At 43.9% G+C, this 22387-nt stretch overlaps 1 protein-coding gene across 1 annotated transcript in view; it reads left to right on the top strand.

The window, feature by feature from the left end:
• LOC138355211 (DNA-dependent protein kinase catalytic subunit-like) overlaps positions 1 to 22387 on the top strand; it is a 254457-nt gene that overhangs the window by 166451 nt on the left and 65619 nt on the right. Inside the window, exons 11-12 of the mRNA XM_069310065.1 lie at positions 7304 to 7390; positions 15646 to 15843. Coding sequence (XP_069166166.1) covers positions 7304 to 7390; positions 15646 to 15843 — 285 coding nt within the window. The remainder of the gene's footprint in view (positions 1 to 7303; positions 7391 to 15645; positions 15844 to 22387) is intronic.

Consider the following 22387-nt stretch of genomic DNA (forward strand, 5'->3'; position numbering starts at 1 on the left):
CTAAACACAGATGCCGAAGAAATATAAGAAAATTCACCTTCGCAAATAGAGTTGTAGACGGTTGGAACAAGTTAAGTGAGAAGGTGGTGGAGGCCAAGACCGTCAGTAGTTTCAAAGCGTTATATGACAAAGAGTGCTGGGAAGACGGGACACCACGAGCATGTCCCACGAGAGTAAATTCGATACACAGGATCTTCCAGATCGAAAACCATACTGTCTGTCTGATATTATATCATTTCTCTCCAGGTGTTCTACCCATTTAGTTTTAATTATTTTTTCCAATATTTTGACTATTACACTTGTCAATGATACTGGTCTATAATTGAGGGGGTCTTCCCTGCTTCCACTTTTGTAGATTGGAACTATGTTAGCCTTTTTCCACACATCAGCTACAACTCCTGTATACAGGGATGCCTGAAAAATCAGTTGAAGAGGAATGCTGAGCTCAGGTGCACATTCTCTCAGAACCCATGGTGAAACTCCATCTGGACCAACTGCTTTGTTCTTATTTAGCGCCTTGAGCATTTTTTCCACTTCGTCTCTGGACACCTCTATGTGCTCTATGTTGTTCTCTGGAATTCTTATTGTATCTGGTTCCCTGAAGATTTCATTTTGTACAAACACACTTTGGAACTTTTCGTTTAATGTTTCACACATTTCCTTTTCATTTTCCGTGAATCTATTTCCCATTTTCAACCTCTGAATATTATCCTTTACCTGCAATTTGTTGTTTATGAATTTATAGAACAGACCTGGTTCTGTTTTGCATTTGTCTGCAATCCCCTTTTCAAAATTTCTTTCTGCCCCTCTCCTCACTGCCGTGTAGTTGTTTCTCGCATCTTTGTATCGCTTGTATGTTTGGGGGTTTGGCCTCTTCCTGTATTGATTCCATTTTTGTGTCTTTTGGTCTCTGGCCCTCTCGCACTTTCTGTTGAACCAATCCTGTTTCCTAGTTCTGCTTCTCTGTTTTGGTATAAATTTTTTTGTGCCTTTGTCATATATTTCACAAAACCTGACATACATCTCATTCACTTCCTTGCCTAGCAACAAGTCTGTCCAATTATACTCACTAAAATTTTTTCTAAGGTTGCCATAATGACCTCTCCTAAAGTCAGGTTTTTCATTTGCATCGACCGTAACATTTTCTTCCAGATTATAACGCATTGCATACTTTATTCCCAAAAAGACATGGTCACTTTTACCCAAGGGAGGAAGGTACTGAATGTCAAATATTTCTTCCTCCTTCCTGGTAAATATCAAATCTAGCATGGAGGGGACGTCCCCTTCCCTCATCCTCGTAGCTTGTTTAACATGTTGATACAAGAATGTTTCCAGGATGAGGTCTACAAATTTACAGGTCCAGAAATCTTCTGTTTTAGCTTCACATGCTTCCCAGTCTATGGATTTCAAGTTGAAGTCGCCGACTATCAACAGTCGTGAACTATCGTTATCCGCTCTCGCTATGATCTCTCTCATTATTGTTATAAGACCTTCTCGTTTACTATCTAGCTCCTCCTTTGACCATGTGCTGCTTAACGGTGGACTATATGCATTTATGATCATTAGTTTATCATCCTCATGGCAGATCTCTAGTGCTATTATGTCAACTTCTTGTGGATTGGCAGTCACTATTTTGTTCACCTTCAGGTGTTCTTTCACCAGTACAGCAACGCCACCGCCTTTCCTGATTTTTCTGTCCTGTCTCCAAATTGAGTAGCCCCTTGGGAATATGACCTCATTTAAAATAGCATCTTCAAGTTTTGTCTCCGTGAGTGCAACAATGTCTGGTGTCTGCAGCTGTATTATATCACTTAACTCCAGTATCTTTGATCTTACTCCATCTATGTTGGTGTATGCAATCTTGAGGAACTTGTTCCTCCTCTTCTTATTTTTCACTCCCCCTTTCTCTAATGATTTTGTGTTAGGTCCTTATTGCGCCTAGCTTCACCAATATTATGACCCTTATGTTCTTCAAACAATAAGGTTTGAATTTCACCGACAGAGCGTTATCTTTCAACACCACATAGGACAGGTGTTTGGGAGCCAGAGGCGCATGCGCCACCCATGGTTGCTCATTCAGCACTAACTCAGCCAGCAGCCCTAGGGCATTCTGGGAATTTTTTCCAAGATGGCTCTCACTGGAGGTCCTAAGAGTCCATTTCATACACAACCAACCTCGTTCACATTTAGAATGGGTACCGAAAAATCAGAGTTTTCTCGGTTGGTGCAGTTTCCCGCAGACCGAGAATACTCGGTTGGTGCAGTTAAGTGGTTAAAGATATAAAAAGGGGCTGTAGCCCAAGTCCTTACACTGCCAATGACCTTGGCTGTTAGAATCGTGATAATATGAGCACCATTTATGGAGGAGGGGCCCCTGATAGCTCCTTGAAACAATCTCTCTTAGATTGCTCTATGCAAATGGGTCACATAAGATGTGGGAGTGCTGTTTGGCCTACTAGGGACCATAGTCAAAACCTGGCCCCCCTCAGAGGCAAAGAGAGCAAGTGACAATTTGCCACCATACCAGGAAAGTATCTAGAAGGTCGGTGAAGCTTTACAGACAACTGGAGGGATGATAAAGACCCAAGCCTTGATATTGCCAAAGATCTCTGCAAACTATTCACTTATACCAGGAGATATGTTGAAAATTTGTGCAAAGCTCAGTACCAAATGGCACCCCTAGGCAGCCTGATTTCTGGAAGCAGCCATCTTCCTTGTCCAGTTCATTCTCTGATGTCCAGCTGGACAGTAATGTTCCAGATCTTTCAGATGTAGCAAGCCCCCCCCTCCCCCCCCCTGCTTCATGTTAAGTGCTAGCTGTTTTTGGACTTGTTCCTGTGGAGTCCATGTGCCTTGTACTCTGTTCTATATTTTGCTTCATATGCATGTTTTCTATCTGGCTTGTGTGGGTTTTGTTTTGTTTGTTGTGCTCTGGGCTGCATGCACTTTAGGTTCTTTCCCCAGGGTGGCTGCTAGCATTGCACTGGCAGAGATCTTCTCTGGTGTGTTTGGAAGTTTGCCCCTGAGAGGCCAGGCCACTGAGATGACCTGGACTATTCACAAGTCTCTGACTCTTCTGTTTGGGTCTCTAGGCTGAGGGCATTCTGTTGGTTGTACTGGGGTGTGCTGGGCCTCATGTGTTTGTTTATATGACACGCCACAGGGATTGGTCGTATCCTGGTTGTTTTGTGTTTCACATCTGTCTTGGCGAGTGGCCTTGGTGCCTGGGTGTCCTGCTTGGCTAGCTGCCTTGAGGCATTGGTAATCCACTCGCAGGTCTTTGATGTGGCTGCTTTGGCCCGCTGAGCCTGCACTCGCCATGTGTGAGTTTGAAGGATGCTCATTATCTTTGCTACCAGATCGTCATTCTTTCTGCCTCTGCCATGCTGCCTGTTTGGTTTGTGCCACCTCTGACCTTGAGTCCTATGCAATTTTTCTTCTGGTTCTCCACATTGATCAATTTAACTTCTCATGCAGAAGCATTCAAGGCAGCTTCTGCTTTGAGATGATAAATACCTAACCCTGGTAAACCTAGGATTAGGCATTTGTGACATTATGATCAGTTGGATGCCCCAGAGTTGGCTACTATGGTCATTCGGTACCTGGAATTGGAGGCATTGGTGATCTTGACCTGGATCAAGTCTGTGCCTCCTCTTCCTTCTCCTGCGAGTATTGTTCGCCCTGCTTCTGGTCTTCCTCCTTTTGGTTTTGTAGCCTGGCTTTCTCCAGGGGTAGCCCCATCCACATTGAGAGCAGCTGGGTTTCAAAATGTAACAAAAATTGGAGACATTGACCCGAACTCATAGTAAACAAGGTTCAGCATGGAAGCAAGGCCCAAATACCATGTGGGAAATAAGGGAAGGGGGGGGGGGTAATAAATAAATAAGGGGTAATCCACAATAGCCACTGAAGGAGGACTCGAGAAGAGAAAACCCGTGGGACTAGGAATCCGCAGGACCGAACTGTACCTGGAAATGGCCCTAGGGGCAAGACAATCTTAAAGGCATTGTTAACCCTGGGCAAAGAAATGCACTGGGGCCCCTACCCAGATAAGGGGCCATGCCTGTCTGCTAAAGTGCAGGATTACTGTAAGATGGGATACAAACCCACACAGAGCAGCAGTGTTGGATTAGCAGTCCAAGCCCTAACCACTCGGCCACCTCGTCTAAATTAATTATTAGAATATAATTTGAAGAAGGATTTGAATCTCGGGCCTTTCGAGCAAGAGGACGAGTAATGATCCTCTCTGCCATGAGAATTATCAGGATCATTATGGTAGCATGGAGCCCTTAGAATCTTAGAATTGTTGGAGCCCCTGCACAACTGCCCAGTGTGCCTGTTTGATAAGATGGCATTGCCTGAGGAGGGAAGAGCCACGGCTAAAACAAATTCATACTTATCAGGAGGATAAGAGAAACCCAGCCATGTGAGCATATGATCCCCTCAGATGCAACAAAATATAAAGAGGAATCAGAGGGCAACCAAGGGCCCAAAATCAGTTTCTCCCAAGTTCCGAGAGCTTGTCATGAAAACTCTGGGTAAGAGCCGATGTCCTTACCCAGTATCTGGTAAAGAAAGGTTTCCTCCCAAGGAGAAGGCATGGAGGAAACATGTCGCTGTGAAGAAGAAAACTTTGCAACCTTGGTGGGACTAGAAGGCTCAACTGCCTCCATGTTCAAGGAGGGGGGGAGCAAACCCGGAATTAACTCAACTACACCCCGAGGCAACTTTGTCAATGCAAGGGCAGCACTAGATGAATGTTCAGGGAAGTAACTACTGAACATACACAGTTTGAGGTGGGGGGAATCTACATAACAATGCTGGATAGAAACACGCTCATGAAACAAAATACCATATTATGATGATTAATGAGGAGGATGATGATGAACAGTTTATTTAGCTAAAAGTACATGCAAACAAAATGAGTTACAAGCAGAATGTTAGATTTCTAGATAGAGCTAGTACATTCTATGCCTAAATTAATATGCACATCGTTTCAGGCAAGATGTGAGAAAAAAAATTAAAAACCAAGTCTTAAAACTAATTGAGATCAAAAGCATGAACTGAACTGAAGTAGAAAAAAATTACTACTGTATAATTACATTTGAATGGAACTATATAAATTGCAACAGAAAAGCAGATAGCAATTTTAACTAAATAAACAGACTACAATTTTGTTTAAATTTATTTATACATGCCAGAAATCTGCAGTTATATAAGTTAGTCATTAATCATTACAAGTTAATATTTAAGCATTAATGTTTGATAATAGCAAGACATGGAACATTTAGGAGGTGAGGTAGGCTGCATGGTGTATGAATATGGAATGATACACAAGCAAATGGTCTCTGCTGGACAATTCCAAGGAAAGCTGGCACTTAGCATAGAAGCAGTGGGATCAGCCACAAAAGGTGACTGGCGCACTACTGCATTGCTCTAAGCCATGCATCAGCGACAGAACTAGCTGACAAAGAAGTGAATTCTGGGCCACCTGGTGGCTGCATTCAGTACTATTGGGTTCTAGCTAGTTAATAAAAGTTTCCTTCAGTTTTGACCGAATCATTTTGGGAGTTGTTTGGCAGTTTTAAGGCTTTCAGACATGTGATCCCAGCAGTTGTCTGTAAAGCATCACTGACTTTGATACATTCCCCATGAAATGGTAGAATGTCATTTATTCCCTGTTCCTCTGTGAGGTGGCCAAGTTCTGGCTTTGGTACCTGGTATGCCAAATAGTGCCTGATGCGACACGTTAGTAGGGAACAATCTCGGTCAGATAGCTACAGGGAGCCGCTAGGGGCATTGCTAGAAAAGAAGATATATGATAGTGTTGCTAATTTTAATCCTTAAGCTGCTAAGGGGTCCTGAGAAGATTTACACCCCTGTGCTCAAGAAAAACAAAATTCTAATTTTTTTTTAAGTCTTCTAAAAATGTTAATTTGTGTTCCTGAGCATGGGAAAAAAAAATCGTTGGTGATATATTTTGGGTGCAATAGGCCGAGGAAGTCTGGCAAAATGTGGGCGTTGACAGAGAGGTCGTCAGAGGCGATCAGCGTCACCCGAGCTGACAGGTGGGAGTTGCCACAAAGATGATATTACCTAATTATTTCAATGTCTCTGATTGATTTTTTCTTAGTTTTATGCAGTAATAATATCCAATAGTGTGTGTGTGATAGATTTATAGATTTATATAATAAAATGTGTGAATCATCGCTATACTCAAAAGTATGGTGTTCATATTAGTGGTTCAATCATTACGTTCATAAAACAATAAACAAATAGTTTTGCTGTTATTACACCATACACACACATTATATATAAGTATCTACATGTTTTGTTCACTACAACTGTACAACTAAGCTGATACTGTATAGTTAGTTCAGGAACTAAGAGACATCGCTACACTCAGTCAGCTGGCGGCTGTCTCCCTCACTCATTCAAGGTCAGGTGCACTAAATTTCTCCCCCAACAATATTGTATGGGTGTTATTACACTATACACACTCATTATATATAGGTATCTACATGTTGTATGCACCGTAACTGTACACCTAAGCTTGTAGGGGGCATAGTGGCCACCCACTACACAGCTAGACAAGTCGTGCAGACGACACCACCTCCGTCACCCAAATGGCTCCTCCCAACATAATCCTTTTGCTGTTATTACACTAATTCACACATTATATATAAGTACAATATTTACATTTGTGTTCACCATAGAGAACCACTGAGCTGGTATGGTGAATGTAGACAATAACAGGTAACCACACAGTAAACGACGCTATCTCCCTCCCTCCCTCCCACAGCATTACTCCTCCCACAGCGCTAATTATCACAATCCTGGTCATTTTTATCACAGTCAGGAGTCATCTGTAATATTGTCATCGCTAAATAATAGCAGTTACATATTTATTTTGACATTTTTAGGCGATGCTGTGGTCATAAGCTGAACAGCAATGCTGTTAGCTCATGCTACGTGTGCCAGTCTTGGTTGCTCCCACAGTACTGTGGCTCTCACACCGGAGAATATTGCCCACGTTTTTTTTTAAACATGGCATCTGTTTACAAGAGCCCTGAGGAAGCTGATGTGAACCCCGGTAGCCGAGGGCCATTTGAATCTTGCCTGGCACCCTATGGCGTATATATACGCCATGCACACAGTGGGACATGTTACTCATGGCGTATATATACGCCATGCGCAGTTTAAGGATTAAGGCTACATTTCAGAATTACAAATTGTTCCTTTCTCTTATGATCCAAATATGTATGGTATGAACAAAAGTTTGACACTTATATTTTAATGACAGAAAGAAGCAGAGACTACTGAAAAAAATGATGTTGCCACTTCAGATCCAGTGTCTGGGCTCAAAGCCAAGACTCCGAAAGACTTTCAGGTAGAGTACGACTTCTTTGCTTTCCTTGTTTATGATTTTTATAATTTAATCCTTGCATAACTCCAATCACAATATGCACTTACCTCGTGTTCAAATTGCATGTGTTAATTTTTTTAGTTTGATGATCTATTTTTTCCTGTCCACCATGATATAGGACTCTTAATTAACTAAGCCATTTAAGAATTAAAAAATCAAAATTAAGAGGTGAAAGTAAAATTTGTAAAGTGAAGATAAAACCTTTATGTAGCTATGCAACAGGGTTCCTTAATGAAAGTACAGGTGTCTCCATTCGAGGGTTAATTAAGGGTCATTCTAAATTTCCTACATTCCAATAGCCAGCAGAACTATATATCCATGCTATATACAGTACAGTACTAATATTGCTATGGTGGAAAACATTTCATACCATGAAAAGTGAGTGGGGTTGTAATTACTGTGCCTTGACTGTATATGCATCAGGATATGCATGTAGATGCATATGGATATGTATGCATCAGGATAGTAAGGGCTAGAGATCTGTTAGACATCAAATAGTTCAGTGATTTATTGAGCAATCAACCACAGAAGGTGATTCTAGTTCTTTACAATGCTAACCAGCATACATATAATTACATCTGTCCTACATAAACAGTGTTTGAGGTATGTTCTTTTAAACATAATGTGATTAATGTGCAATTTACAAAGGTGAAATGCAATTCTGACCAACTTACATGTATACACACACTTATTGACTGCTCTGTTTATCCGAACTATATGGAAAGGATCCCCTCATCGGATAAGCAAAACGTTTGAATAAGCAGGAATTCATACTTGGAATATCCAAAAATTAACATTTGCAATTTTTTGTACCACTACCAACATAATTAAAAATTCCACACACTGGAAGTACAGTACCACATAGTTAAGGGAAGATTTAAAAATTTAATTTAAACAAATGTCAGCTTAAACTAGTTGTCTTGATCGATACTAATGATTACGGGTTATTCATGCCCGTGCCACCTCTGGGATGGCTTAATTTTTATCAATCTTTATCGATACTGATGACTTTGAAAATGTGCATTTACTTTATCTAACACAATGCTAATATTGCTGTTCATGAGCTTGGCAAGGTCAATTTTTTACTGCCTGCTGCTGAAGCATCACTGGTTAAAGGCTCTTGGCTTTCTGGAAAGGCTTCATATTTTCCTCTTCACCATATTCTCTCTCACTTTAAACCTGGCAAGCCAACCATCACTTGCCCTGAAATCTTGTATTCCAAGGCTGCTGCAAACCTGCTAGCTGACAGTACAACAAAGTCACCGAGGCATTAGAGAAAAACAGAATACAGATGTGGTATACACGGATTTTGCAAAGGCATTCGATAAATGTGACCATGGAGTGATACCACACAAAATGAGGTCAGTGCGAATAACCGGTAAAGTAGGACGCTGGATACTCAGTTTTCTGTCAAACAGAACACAGAGTAACAGTCAACCATATAACATCGAGTCCAAGAGTAGTTAAAAGCTCTGTACCTCAGGGTAAATTCCTTGCACCACTGCTTTTCCTTATTCTCATATCAGATATAGACAAAAATACAAGTCACAACTTCGTGTCATCCTTTGCAGATGACACAAAAATCAGCATGAAAATTACCTCTGCTGAAGACATTGAAAAACTTCAAGCAGATGTTAATAATATTTTCGACTGGGCAACAGAAAATAACATGACATTTAACAGTGATAAATTCCAGGTTCTCAGGTACGGTAAAAATAAGGACCTTAAACATAATACAAGGTACAAAACACAATCAAATGTGACCATAGTAGGAAAGCAGCATGTAAAAGATTTGGGAATAATGATGTCTGATGATCTAACGTTTAGGGAGCATAATCGAGCAAATATTGCATCAGCCATAAAAATGATCGGATGGATTACGAGAATTTTCAAATCCAGGGATCCCATCACAATGGTTGTACTCTTCAAGTCACTTGTACTGACCTATCTTTGAGTAGGGTCAAGTACACTTCCCCCTTCAGAGTAGGAGAGATTGCTGAAATAGAGGGAATACAGAGAACATATATGGCATACATAGATGCAATAAAGCACCTAAATTATTGGGATCATCTCAAAGCTCTCCAAATATACTCACCAGAAAGGAGACAGGAGAGATATCAAATAATATACACGTTTCCACGTGTATATTATGCTGCAAACTTCGTGCTGCAAACGAAGAAAAGACCACCAGAACTGAAAGAGCAGAAGCCCCTGCGCCAGAGGAGAGCATGAAACTCTCCTACCTGGCTCCCCAGAGGCCAACGCCAACAAAAGAGCCATAAAAAACAGTCCTGAAGTGAGGGGGGGCCACCCTAAACCGAGGTGAAGGGAGCAGAGAACACCCGGTGCAACGAGCAGGACAGCTCAGGCGGTGCATGAGCAGGCCGGAGGTGAACAACGCCTGAGAAAGCTTGTGGAACGGAGCAGAAGTGACATCCACCCCTAATGCAAGCTGCAGCGGCTCCGCCAGTGCCACCTGAAACGAGGCGACAGTATCTGGCATAAGAAGACAGTCCTGAAACAACCAAGAGAGAGAGAGAGAGAGAGAGGACAAAACCGACCAGAAATCGAAGACAACCTACGAAGAGACAAGTGCCGTAAAGACCGCCAGGAAATTTCATACTGCCGTCGAGACAAAACTTGCAGGTGGGACACCAACTAAGCCACCTGTTGACCAGACCACACACTAGAATGTGAAGGGACGATGACGTTTCGGTCTGTCCTGGACCATTCTCAAGTCAGTCCGGGACAGACCAAAACGTCGTCGTCCCTTCACCTTCTAGTGTGCGGTTTGGTCAACATACTTTAGCCATGTTATTGTGACTCATCGCCTGCTAAGACACCTGATTACCATATAAGTGGTGATAAACTCGCATCAAAAAGACGAGACACGAGAAGCAGAGAAGATTGAACCAGCCACGTACTGGAATGGTCCAATCTGCTGAAAGAAGTGGAGCCGCGGGAAGACCCTCGAGTTCGGACATCGAGGAAGAGGCGCCTGAAACCAGGGCTGGGCCGTCCACCATAGAGCCAACAGGACCTCTAATTCTTTGTAAGTCTCTCTAAGCTAACCAGGACCCGGAGCAACAACCGAACCGGTGGGAAGAGGAACAGGTAACCCCGACTAGACCAGTCCAGCCGAAAGGCATCAACCCCGATGGCCACACAGTCTGGGAAGGGCGCCACATACACTGGAAGACACCTCAACCAAGTCGATGCGAAGAGGTCCACCTCTAGGTGCCTGTACGGCCGGCAGATCGAACTGAACGAGTCTGTGTCGACCGTCCATTCCATGGAGAGGGGAATGAACCGAGACAGGCCATCCGCCAGTATGTTTGACATCGCCTGAATGTGAACCACCAGGAGAGCCAAACCTCGAGAACTCAGCAAACGAGTCACCTGAAACGACCAGACCCAAAGAGCCAAGGACCGCATTAAACTCCCGCGGTTCAGAATATGAACCACTGAGGAGCAGTCCAAATGGAGCTGGATCATTGCTCCACGAGCAACACGAACCCTCTGAAGTGAATGTCACACCACCGTGAGCTCCTGTTCTGTGCTGTGAGCCTGACGGAAGGATGGACTCCACCGACTGTCCAGCCTGATGAGCATTAGTCACAGAACCCCAGCTGAGAGACGAGGTATCCGTGAACACATCGAGCGAGGGTTCAGGGAGGCATCAGGGCATAGAACCCCAAAAAACAACCACCGAGGAAGCTGGCGACACAGCAGCTGACACAAGGCTCCCGGGATCTGAACACAGCGATAACGAGAGCTGCGGAAGGGACACCCCAGAAGAACCAGAACATCCGCTGAAGCCAGATCTGACCTGATGGGTAGATCAGCATGGCCAAGATCAGGCTCCCGCACCGCCGCTCAAACAACCGACGTGTGACCCGGGTGCCCTCCAAAAACAGCCATAAGCAGGACCGCATTCGGAACAATGCCACCAGAGGGAGAGACAAGGAAGTGGTCTGAGAGTCCCACACAAGACCCAGGGTACACTGGGTTTTGTGTGGGACTCTCAGTCTCTCTCTCAATTCCCTCTCAGTCCGAACCTGAGAGGGAACCAATTGGGACTTCCTGTACACCAAGAACATGAATCCGGTGAGCTGGTAAGGAACCATATCCCTGGTGAGCAGACAATTGGCTGGGAGCCCACACCAGCCAATTGTCGAGGTAGGCCAGAATCAACAGCGCCGTCATGACCCGGTTAAGGCACGTGGACACAAAAGGTGCCAGATCCAACTGGAAGGAAGGCAAAGAAATTAGTGTCACTCCATGACAAAACCGAGCCAGTCCCTGAACACCAGTTGAACGGGACGTGCTAATATGCCTCCCGGAGGTTCAGAGACACCATCCAGGCACCAAAAGCAGCCAGACCCGAGAGAGATTGGTCATCTGAAAGGAGGGGCAAGGACCCATGGGATCATACATTATAAGTCCAGTATGAATCGCAGCTCTGCCGAATCCCGTTTTGGAACTGAAGACAGGCCGGAAACCCACTCCAAGATAACTTGACAGAGCGCATGGGAAGAGGCCCGCCCTGCAAGCCCCAATCCTCCCAAAGGAGGAAGAAAGAAGCAACGCCACCACAGGCCAGAGGAAAAGGACTCGAATTGCCCACAAATCGTGGGACCAGGAACAAACAGCGCGAGCCTCACCACCAACAGGACTAACCGTGAAAAGGTTGACAACCCCTACGAGAGCCTGACTGAAACTCAAAGCGATCACTGCCCCCTCAGCAGGAGGGGCCAGTCTCGAATTTGCAACTAATGGCTTACGACGACTGAAGGTACCCTGAGACCTGGCGATGATCCTACAAGTCCGATATAGGCCATCAACTAGACAAAGCTGCCTACAGAAAATGCAACCCACCGCAGACTCTGCAAACAGCAACGGACAAAAGGGTGATGAAAAACGAAGAGCCAGGGCCAAAAACGATTCCAAAAAATAGGACGAGCACCGCCTGTCAGCACGTGAGATGAGAAGCAAAAGCAAAAAACAGACACTGCCTCCCTCAGAAACTGCGCGTACAACTTCAACAAGGCAGCCGGCGCCTGAGCTGCCGAAGCAAGCACACCAGACACTGGCCTGAAACCAGCTTCTCTACACCACGAACCAGTCCGAAGACAGCACCTGTAGGGAAAAGAAGTGCAAGACCGAAGCCAAGGGCCCACGGGCACCCAAATCCTCGGCCACCAGGAATGCTGAAAAGAAGGGAACCTGCATGTGAAGCCGCACCTGGCCAACATCATATGGAGGACGGGGGCGAACAAGCACGCTTTGAGGTGCTCCAACTCGCCCCCGCAGGAAACTCGAACGACCTTAGTCAACTCTCGCCATTCAAGTGCGCAGTCCGACAGGATGAATGCCAAGCCCCCAACGAAAGAAAAGGCAGTCTGCCAGCCAGGAAGACTCCGGTACCTTGCAAAGCACCCATTAGGGAAACTCAAAAGAAGGCTTCATTATCGAGGCGTAATCCGGGTCTTGCAGGCGGTAAGCCGCAAGCGCCTCCCACCCCTTCCTCGTTGGGAAGCGGGAAGCGAAAAAACCTTCAGGAGGAGGGAACTGAAGAACCCTAGGGAACTTGGAACCGAACCCGGGGAGGAGTAAAACTCGTATCAAAATCGAACAGGGTGGGGATAGGAAAACCTCTTCCCCTCTAACAACAAGCCCTGTGCCGAGGGGTACCAAACACTCAGGCAGGAACAAGTGAGGTACAGGGCCTCCCCAAGCCATCCTCCAATCCCTCTGCTTCTTGAAAAAAAGCAGAGTCCACCGAAAAAATAGGAATGAAGGGGGCCTGCTGGTGTGACCCAAAAGCTCCGGCAGGAGACCAGGCTCGAATGCCTCCACCGCTAATCCGGAAAGGGCAATCCCCGAAGCTGCCCGAGTCTCGAGACCAGTAAAATTCAGGGAGGCAGCTGCAGGACATCCAGAAAGGCAACCAACCTCGCATGTTGCTGCAACCTAAACCTCGCATGCAACGCTAAAGCTGCCTGAAACCGAATTTCAATCTCAGTGGACTGGGTGAATGGAGTACAAGCAAAGAACACCACTCGCAGGACAAGGGGTCATAGGTGTCACTGACCCCAAAAGGCAGCAAGATGGTGAGTGTCACCCTAAGACAGGGGGGACAGGGCAACCATCAAACTCTCATAAGGCGAGGTGGGACTCAGAGGTCTCCTACATTGGACCACTGAGCCCCAATGGGGGTTTCCAGGGCCCTTAGGCTTACTGCTAAGGGAAGCCCAGGCGAGGTACTGCTAACCGATTATCCCAGAGCTACCAAGCAAACAAACTAAAAGCTGAACCTCTGTGACGTGTGCAAGCATGGGGACGTAGTGGAGGGCCACCTAAATCCTACAAGTGGGCCTACCACCACATCAGGCAGACCCCCGCCAGGCCAAAAAAAAAAAAAAAAAAAAAAAAAAAAAAAAAAAACACGCAAGAGCATGTCGTCTCCAGGTGAACAGACCCGGTCGCTATGCATATATCATTCAGCTGCACAGTACCTCGCACCAAAACCAGCGACGAAACTACCTCCTACCCAAGGACAAACAGAAGTAAGAACCTTCCAGGTGAACCCCCAAGGACAAGCAATCACCGAGCAGCGACAGAACCACACTGAGGTAGCTGCTCCTGAACAGTTCATGGAAGATAACCCTGAGGCTGCAAAGGCAGTACTTACGGGGCACCTAGGAAAGGTAGCCTAAGGTGCATGCAGCCCCAGGTGCATGCAGCCCCAGTACTCTTGTGTTACTTCTGGCTCACACACCACCAAAACAGAGCAACAACACCGCGCTGCGCAAAGAGTGGAGCCAGAGCTATCAACCGTCACTGACAAAACAGCCTCTTGAACTGAGGAGAGTTGCCGGCATGGAGGTCTGGGACCCCCCCCCTGTCCCCCTCCTGGGGAGGGGAGAGGTTGCACAGATGGATATGCGACGGTTGTGGTGACATCATGTTTGTTTCCTTGTTTTTAATTGGAGTTCTGTTTGCTAGTTCTGGGTGCCTGACTTGGTAGATGGCAGACAAAGACTGCTTCCAATTACACAGGGGTGTCTTTAGACCATTGCTCTTCATGCCTCTTTGAGGGAACCAGGTTCTGGCTTTGGTCCCCGGTAGGCTTAGAAGTCTTTCGATTGACTGTTGCCATGGCCTAATATATACACATCAGCCCGGTATAGCTCTGGGGAGCCTCTGGGTCTCACCCAGAAAATGGCGTTTCATTACATTCAATGTTTTTTTTTTTAATACTGTAAATGCAAATATAAAATGAATAGTTAAATATTGTCAGAATGTGAATTACGGTACCTGTCTTAGCCTTGTGTGTTTTGATCTTGGTGGTGGTGATATCATGATGTGATGATCATTTAGGTGGAAAGAAGTAGCGAGTTAAAATGGTAAAGCTGATGTACAAAAACTTGATCTTGGGTTTCTGCATTTTAGTGCACTTCCAACTTTACAATTATTTTGACTAAAACATGTATACAATATATTTGAGCATATGATAGCTTTTTTTTTTTCTTTTAGTCACTAATCACTGGCTATTATATTTGCAAGAAATATAAATATTTTATAAGAAAAGACAACTTTAAAATAATATGGTTTGTATAATGGAGTTGCAAGTTCTGAAGAATAATGGAACAACTTATCAGCCTTGGAAACAGGAATACCACTAACTGCATGGTTATTTTTAAGGAAATCGTGCAAATTACTATAAATTTGTGGTATGGTTCATTCATGAAGGTTCCATTATTTCAGCTTTATGCTATGTTTTGTCAATGTGTCACAATCTAAATTATAAGCTGCTACTGACGTCATTTTAAAATTTAATTCTTTCTTATTGTTGTGGTTTTGTTTCAGTCAAGCCAGAAATGCAATGATATTCAGAATATCAATTTATTAATTATGCATTTGAATCTGAAGAACAAATGAATGATCGACACGTGAAAAAACTATCTTCGGGAAAATTTGAGAGCAGAAAGAGTTGAAGGGCTTTGGTATTTTTTTTTATATCCGTGATGCTACATGTAAATATAATGAATGGATGAGTAACTTTTTATATCTAACATCTATAACCATCTTTTTCTATATTCATAATTTTTATTATCTGAACTGATGCCTTCTGCACAGGATGAAAGTGTGAAGCTGGAGAAAATGATATTGTATGTATATACTGTACTATAATAATAAGTACAATTGTATTACAGGTTTACATGAATGTAATTTCTTTGATGGGAGACGTACTGCCCCTGCAATGTGAGGCTCAGCTCGAGCCCCATGTTTCTCACCTTTGTTGGTTCTTTGTGAGATGCTCTTCACTGCAGCCTCTCGTCTCTGCTCACTACTCTGCCATTACTACTGTTCTCTCCTGCACCCTGCGTACATCATATTTCCAGAAGAAAGAGGTTAGTATTCATACGGGGGAATAATGGGGCTCTGTAATTCTTGCACAAAAGTAATTTTTTTAAGTAGCAAGTGGATACCTTAACTTGTTTGTTTTTGGCCCCCTTACTAATTTTGGACACAACCAGCTTCTTGGGCCAAGTGGAAATTTGCTTTGCTATATTTTACTTCAGTGCATACTGTGAAGTTACTATGCATGTTAAAGTTCTCAATTTGATATCTTTTTAAGTTAATGAGTTGTACTGTAGTTTATGATGTTATTTTCAAAAATGCAATAAAAACAAAATAAAGTGACAAAGTAAAGTTAATGTTAGCCAACATGAAGTTGAAAATGACGACTACAGTCATTGGAATGTTGTGGCATTTTGAGCAAATGACGACTGTAGGCATCACAAAAATGTTAAAGGGCTACTATTTTATATGTAGCATCTTTTTTTAGTCGTAAGTTTTATTGCCTTAAGCAAATGGTAAATGATACCATGAGTTTATGACCAGTCCAATTTGAGTTTGAATTCCAATTATAAGTAAAAGAGCCAAGCCATGCGAACGATCGTGATCCTGTCAGTATGGACTGTTTTTGAGTACGAGATCCTGACAAACCCGGAGCACTTTAGCTCACTATTGTGGGGAATTTCCTAACAATTATTTATTAATATTAATAGATGGTGAATGGACTGTATGAGTGGACTGTGTTAATTTTAGCTGTCTGGTAATTCCACTCCTTGAAAATTTTGGGGGTAGACTTAATAATGCTAAATCTACCTTATGTTCAATTATAGTAAATCTTCAACATAACATTTATGAATAAATAATAGGTTATAAGTTTAGTAACTAACTACAAATATAACATATATGATTGCATTGACTTAGCTGACAAGCCGATCATTGGAGGTGCGTCTGACAGTCTCCCACTATCAGTTTATTCTCAATCTCAACGTAATGGTGTCGTAGACACGTGAAGAACAAGTTGAGATGACAAGCTCCCGTTGTTGTCCCTCCATGCTGTGGTGAATATACAACTTAACTTCTGTAGAGTTAAAGTAATTTAAGCTAATCTACATGAAAGGGATCAACTGGTTCTGGAAATAAACTTTAGGGGTTTATTTGGTGTTCCTATGTCATAACGGCCGGACGATCTAAAGTTATTATGGCTATAAAAAACTAATAGATAGTCACTTACCCGACAAGATGTGATATCCTTAGTATTTGATGGCAAGCAGCAACGTGTGGGATTCGTAATTGCACGGATGTTCCCAAATTAACGCGATGCAAAGTGGCAGGCTTCATGGGGATGTTGTCGTTATAGTTCTCAGAGAGCAAGTGTCACTCGCCCTCTACCTCCTCTCTCGGTGCATGGCACGGAAATATATGTCAATATTCTACCTTATCTTATTATCTAACAAGACATTACCGACATTGTTGTACATCTTGGTGTTACACTTCAAATGTCGGTAGACAATTTTCCACTATTTCCACTGAAGTAAAAACCAAGCTGCAACTCAATTTTGCACCGAGTTACGCTGCTTCTGCACCAGGAGGTGCAGAAGCAGCAGTGTCAACTACACTGCAGGAGGGAGTGCCCTTTCCCCAAGCAATCCCTGCTCTCTCACCCCCAGGACTTCTTCCTGCCCCAAGCAGGCCTGAGGAAGACCTAAGCCCTCCATCCCCCACTCCACCTCCCCCTGATCCCCTGGAAACTACCTCACAGGAGGAGGAGCCTACCCAAGTAGCAATGACCATAGAACAACTTCCTACACTTGTGGGGAGTGAGGGTGAAATTGGATATAAGAAAGTGAGCTTCAAGGTAATGTACTCAAACATTGATGGGATTACCAATAAAGCAAGTGAACTGGCAGAAAGGGTGCAAGAAGAAAACCCTGATGTAATAGGACTAATGGAAACAAAATTGTCAGGAGTCATAACAGATGCTGTGTTTCCAAAGGAGTACTATATAGTAAGGAAAGAGAGGGAAGGGAGAGGAGGTGGAGGAGTGGCCCTGCTGATAAGGAAGGACTGGAGTTTTGATGAGATGGAAATTCCGGGCTGTGACGGATTCAGAGATTACATAACAGGAACTATAACAATGGGTGGACCTAAGATAATAGTGGCAGTGATTTACAACCCTCCCCTAAATGACAGAAGACCTAGACAGGAGTTTGATAGGAACAACATGGCAACCATTAATATAATAGAGAGAGCAGCTTCAGTTGCCTGCAGGAATGGCTCCAGACTCTTAATCATAGGCGATTTCAACCATGGAAAGATAGACTGGGAGAATGGGGACCCACATGGTGGTGCAGATACGTGGAGAGCTAAACTCTTGGAAGTGGCAACAAGGAATTTTCTGAGCCAGCACGTCTAGGAACCCACAAGAGTGAGAGGCAATGATGAACCAGCTAGACTCGAATTGATATTCACCCTGAATGAGTCAGAAATAAGGGAAGTCAAAGTTGAAGCCCCCATAGGAATGAGTGACCACAGTGTACTGACCTTTGAGTACTTGGTGGAGGTAGGGATAACCTATCCAAGGATGGGAGTAGAGGGAAAAAGATTGAATTACCAAAGAGGAAAATATGACGAGATGAGGAGCTTCCTCAGGGGAATACCATGGGAAACAGAACAGAGACAAGAATGTGCAGGTCATGATGGATTTTGTCACCCAGAAGTGCTATGAAGCTGCAGACAGGTTTATCCCCGTCCAAAAGGAGAAAAACGAAAAACAACAGAAAAACCCATGGTTCAACCAGGAATGCAAGGTAGCGAAGCAACTGAGTAAAAGAACATGGAGAAACTACAGAAATAACAGAACACCAGAGAGCAGGGAGAGATACCAGAGGGCCAGAAATGAGTACCTCAGAGTGAGGAGGGAAGCAGAGACAGTTTGAAAATGACATCGCGAGTAAAGCCAAGACCTAACCAAAGCTGCTCCACAGCCACATCAGGAGGAAACAGCAGTGAAGGAACAAGTGATGCAGCTGCGAAAAGCGGAGAACAGATACAGAGACAATGACAAGACAAGGAGGTGTGTGAAGAACTCAACAAGAGGTTCCAGGCGGTCTTCACAATAGAACAAGGAGAAGCCCCTGCACTAAATGAGGAGGTGGCAAACCAAGCAACCTAGGAGGAATTTGACCTCACCAGTGATGAAGTCAAAAGGTGTCTGCTGGAGCTGGATGTGACAAAGGCTGTTGGGCCTGACAGAATCTCACCATGGATACTAAAGGAAGGTGCAGAAGCACTAAGTGTGCCACTCTCTATGGTGTATAACAGGTCACTGGAATCAGGAGACTTACCAGAAAGTTGGAAGACAGCTAACGTGGTCCCAATATACAAAAAGGGTGACAGGCAAGAGACACTGAATTACAGGCCAGTTTCCTTAACTTGTATACCATGCAAGGTGATGGAGAAGATCGTGAGGAAAAGGCTCGTAGAGCATCTGGAGGGAAATAACTTTGTAATGCACCACCAACATGGGTTCAGGGATGGTAAATTGTGCCTCACAGGTTTAATAGAATTTTATGACCAGGCAACAAAAATTAGGCAGGAAAGAGAAGGGTGGGCCAACTGCTTTTTCCTGGATTGCCAAAAAGCCTTTGACACAGTACCCCATAAAAGGCTGTTAAAAAAGTTGGAACAACAGGCAGGAGTAAAAGGGAAGGTGCTCCAGTGGATAAGGGAGTACTTAAGCAACAGGAAACAGCGAGTAACGGTGAGGGGGGAGACATCAGAGTGGCGAGATGTCACCAGCGGAGTCCCACAGGGCTCAGTACTTGGACCCATCCTGTTTCTAATATATGTGAACGATCTTCCGGAGGGTATGGACTCATTCCTCTCAATGTTTGCTGATGATGCGAAAATTATGAGAAGAATCAAGACGGATGAAGATAGACAGAGACTACAGGATGACCTGGATAAACTGGAGGAATGGTCTAAAAAATGGCTGCTAAAGTTCAACTCGGGAAAGTGTAAGGTGATGAAATTAGGCGAAGGGAGCAGGAGGCTGAACACAAGGTATCATCTGGGAGGTGAAATCCTGCAAGAGTCAAATAGAGAGAAAGACCTGGGGGTTGATATCACACCTAACTTGTCCCCAGAGGCCCACATCAAAAGAATATCATCAGCGGCATATGCTAGACTGGCCAACATAAGAACTGCCTTCAGAAACTTGTGTAAGGAATCTTTTCAGAACCCTGTATACCACTTATGTAAGACCAATCCTGGAGTATGCAGCTCCAGCCTGGAGTTCATACCTAGTTAAACACAAGACAAAGTTAGAGAAGATTCAGCGGTATGCCACCAGGCTCGTCCCGAACTGAGAGGATTGAGCTACAAGGAAAGGCTAAAGGAGCTGAACCTCACATCCCTGGAAAACAGAAGAGTAAGGGAAGACATGATAACCACCTACAAAATTCTCAGGGGAATTGACAGGGTGGACAAAGACAAACTCTTCAGCACGGGTGGGACACGAACAAGGGGACACAGGTGGAAACTTAGTACCCAGATGAGCCACAGAAACGTTAGAAAGAATTTTTTCAGTGTAAAGAGTAGTTAATAAATGGAATGCACTAGGAAGTGATGTGGTGGAGGCTGACTCCATACACAGTTTCAAATGTAGATATGATAGAGCCCAGTAGGTTCAGGAATCTGTACACCAGTTGATTGACAGTTGAGAGGCAGGACCAAAGAGCCAAAGCTCAACCCCCGCAAGCACAATTAGGTGAGTACAATTAGGTGAGGAAGAAACATCCCACTAACCAGTTGAGTGACAACTGGAGACTCGCTTTCATTCATCCAGAATGAAGCAGTATTCATAAGCAGCTCAAGTGACGGCAATGAAGAGTACAAAAGAACCCTTATTTTGGAATTCTAAATTAACCCAGACTTATCCTGAAAGTGGATAAGGAAGTTCCAGCCCTGAAACTGGGCTGGAATGAGCTGGGAATTCTGGCACGTGCCCAGAAAATCATGTGTGATAGTACCTGAAGAGTTAAATGCTTGGCTAAAAACTGAGGGCCTAAGGTAATCATTGAGGAAAGCGAGTGCCTAAATGTTGTAAAGATGCTGCTCACAAAGAACAATCTGAGAAACCTTTGTGGAAGAGTGAAAGCAAAATTGAAGCCTAGTCAAAGCATGGAATGGAAATTACACATTATCCTTACCTTTGAGTTCAATAGCCAATCTTGGAGCAAGACATATTGACTAAAAAAAAAAAAAAAAACTCCAATCTGCCTGATTAGTGACAATCAGAGGCACAGTAGACCACTACCATAGCAACAACATTAGAACGAACAGCTCTTGCTTCTCGCACCCCTGATTCGTGATGCATGACATTCATGATAGGTTTGGAATTAAGTAGAGTAAATGATCACTACACCCAGTTAGGAATGTAAATCCACCAGAACCTCCTTCTGAGTAGATAAAAAATACTTGAACTGATGTATACCTGGAGTGGGTTCTGAAAGTTCTTCTTTTCCCCAAGCCCAACCTGGGACCAGGGTTGACTTGATAACTTGGTCTAAAAGGCTGTTGCTTGGAGCAGCCCGCAAGGCCAGATACTCACTACAACTCATTTGGTCCAGAACTTCTTGCAGGAATTTGCCTAATTGTTTCTTGAACATGTCCACTTTTTGTTTTGGTAATATTTTTACGGTTGCTGGGAAGATATTGTATAGCCATGGGACTCTGATGTGCATACAGTGGCACCTCGACTTACGATTGCCCTACTTACGATAATTTCGAGTTACGATGTAAATTTCATCGAAAAAAGCTACTTGACATCTGATGGTGTCGTTGACTTACGATATTTGTTGGTACACGTTCGGGTCGACCGAGCGCGTGGTTCCTGGTCATGCGGCCAACCTGCCTCAGTTTACTACAGCTGCCCGCTTAGTGACGAACGCGCCTATAAGAAATTTCGCTTTTGTGGTGATTTTTTGCATTTTGAACATTAAAGTAATTATTATATATCACTCCATGAGTCCCAGGAAAGCAGTGGTAAGGCTCAACATATGAGATCCCATGTAAGGATGACCATAGAGCAGAAACAAGAGATCATTCGTAAATATGAAGATGGTATGCTGGTTGTTGGACTAGCTAGGCAGTACAACAAATCTCAGTCAACGATATCCACCATACAGGCTAAGAAAAAGGACATTATGGGTGCTAAAGTGATGCATCATTACAGACAAACAAAGGGGAAAAACAAATGTCTCTTGACAAATTTGTAATGAGACAAACAAGCACTGAACCACAACCAGGTCCTAGTGGTATTCAGGCAAAACGTAGGAGAGAGAGTACCCCAGAGAAAGCATCACTGCCTGATGTGATAATGGAAGGGGACTCCCCTTCCAAACAGTAACAACTCTCCTCCCCCCCTCATCACCATCTTCCATATGCCATCAAGAGCCCTCCATAAAGGTAAGATAAACGTAGGTACTGTATTGTAGTTAGAAAAAAACATTGTATTCAGTATAAAATGTATTTGTATGTTAATATTTTGGAGGGTGAGGAACGGTTTAATTCAAATCCCTTTATTTCTTATGGGAA

The sequence above is a fragment of the Procambarus clarkii genome, chromosome 66 (assembly GCF_040958095.1).
Source record: "Procambarus clarkii isolate CNS0578487 chromosome 66, FALCON_Pclarkii_2.0, whole genome shotgun sequence".
NCBI classification, from domain to species: Eukaryota; Metazoa; Arthropoda; class Malacostraca; order Decapoda; family Cambaridae; genus Procambarus; species Procambarus clarkii.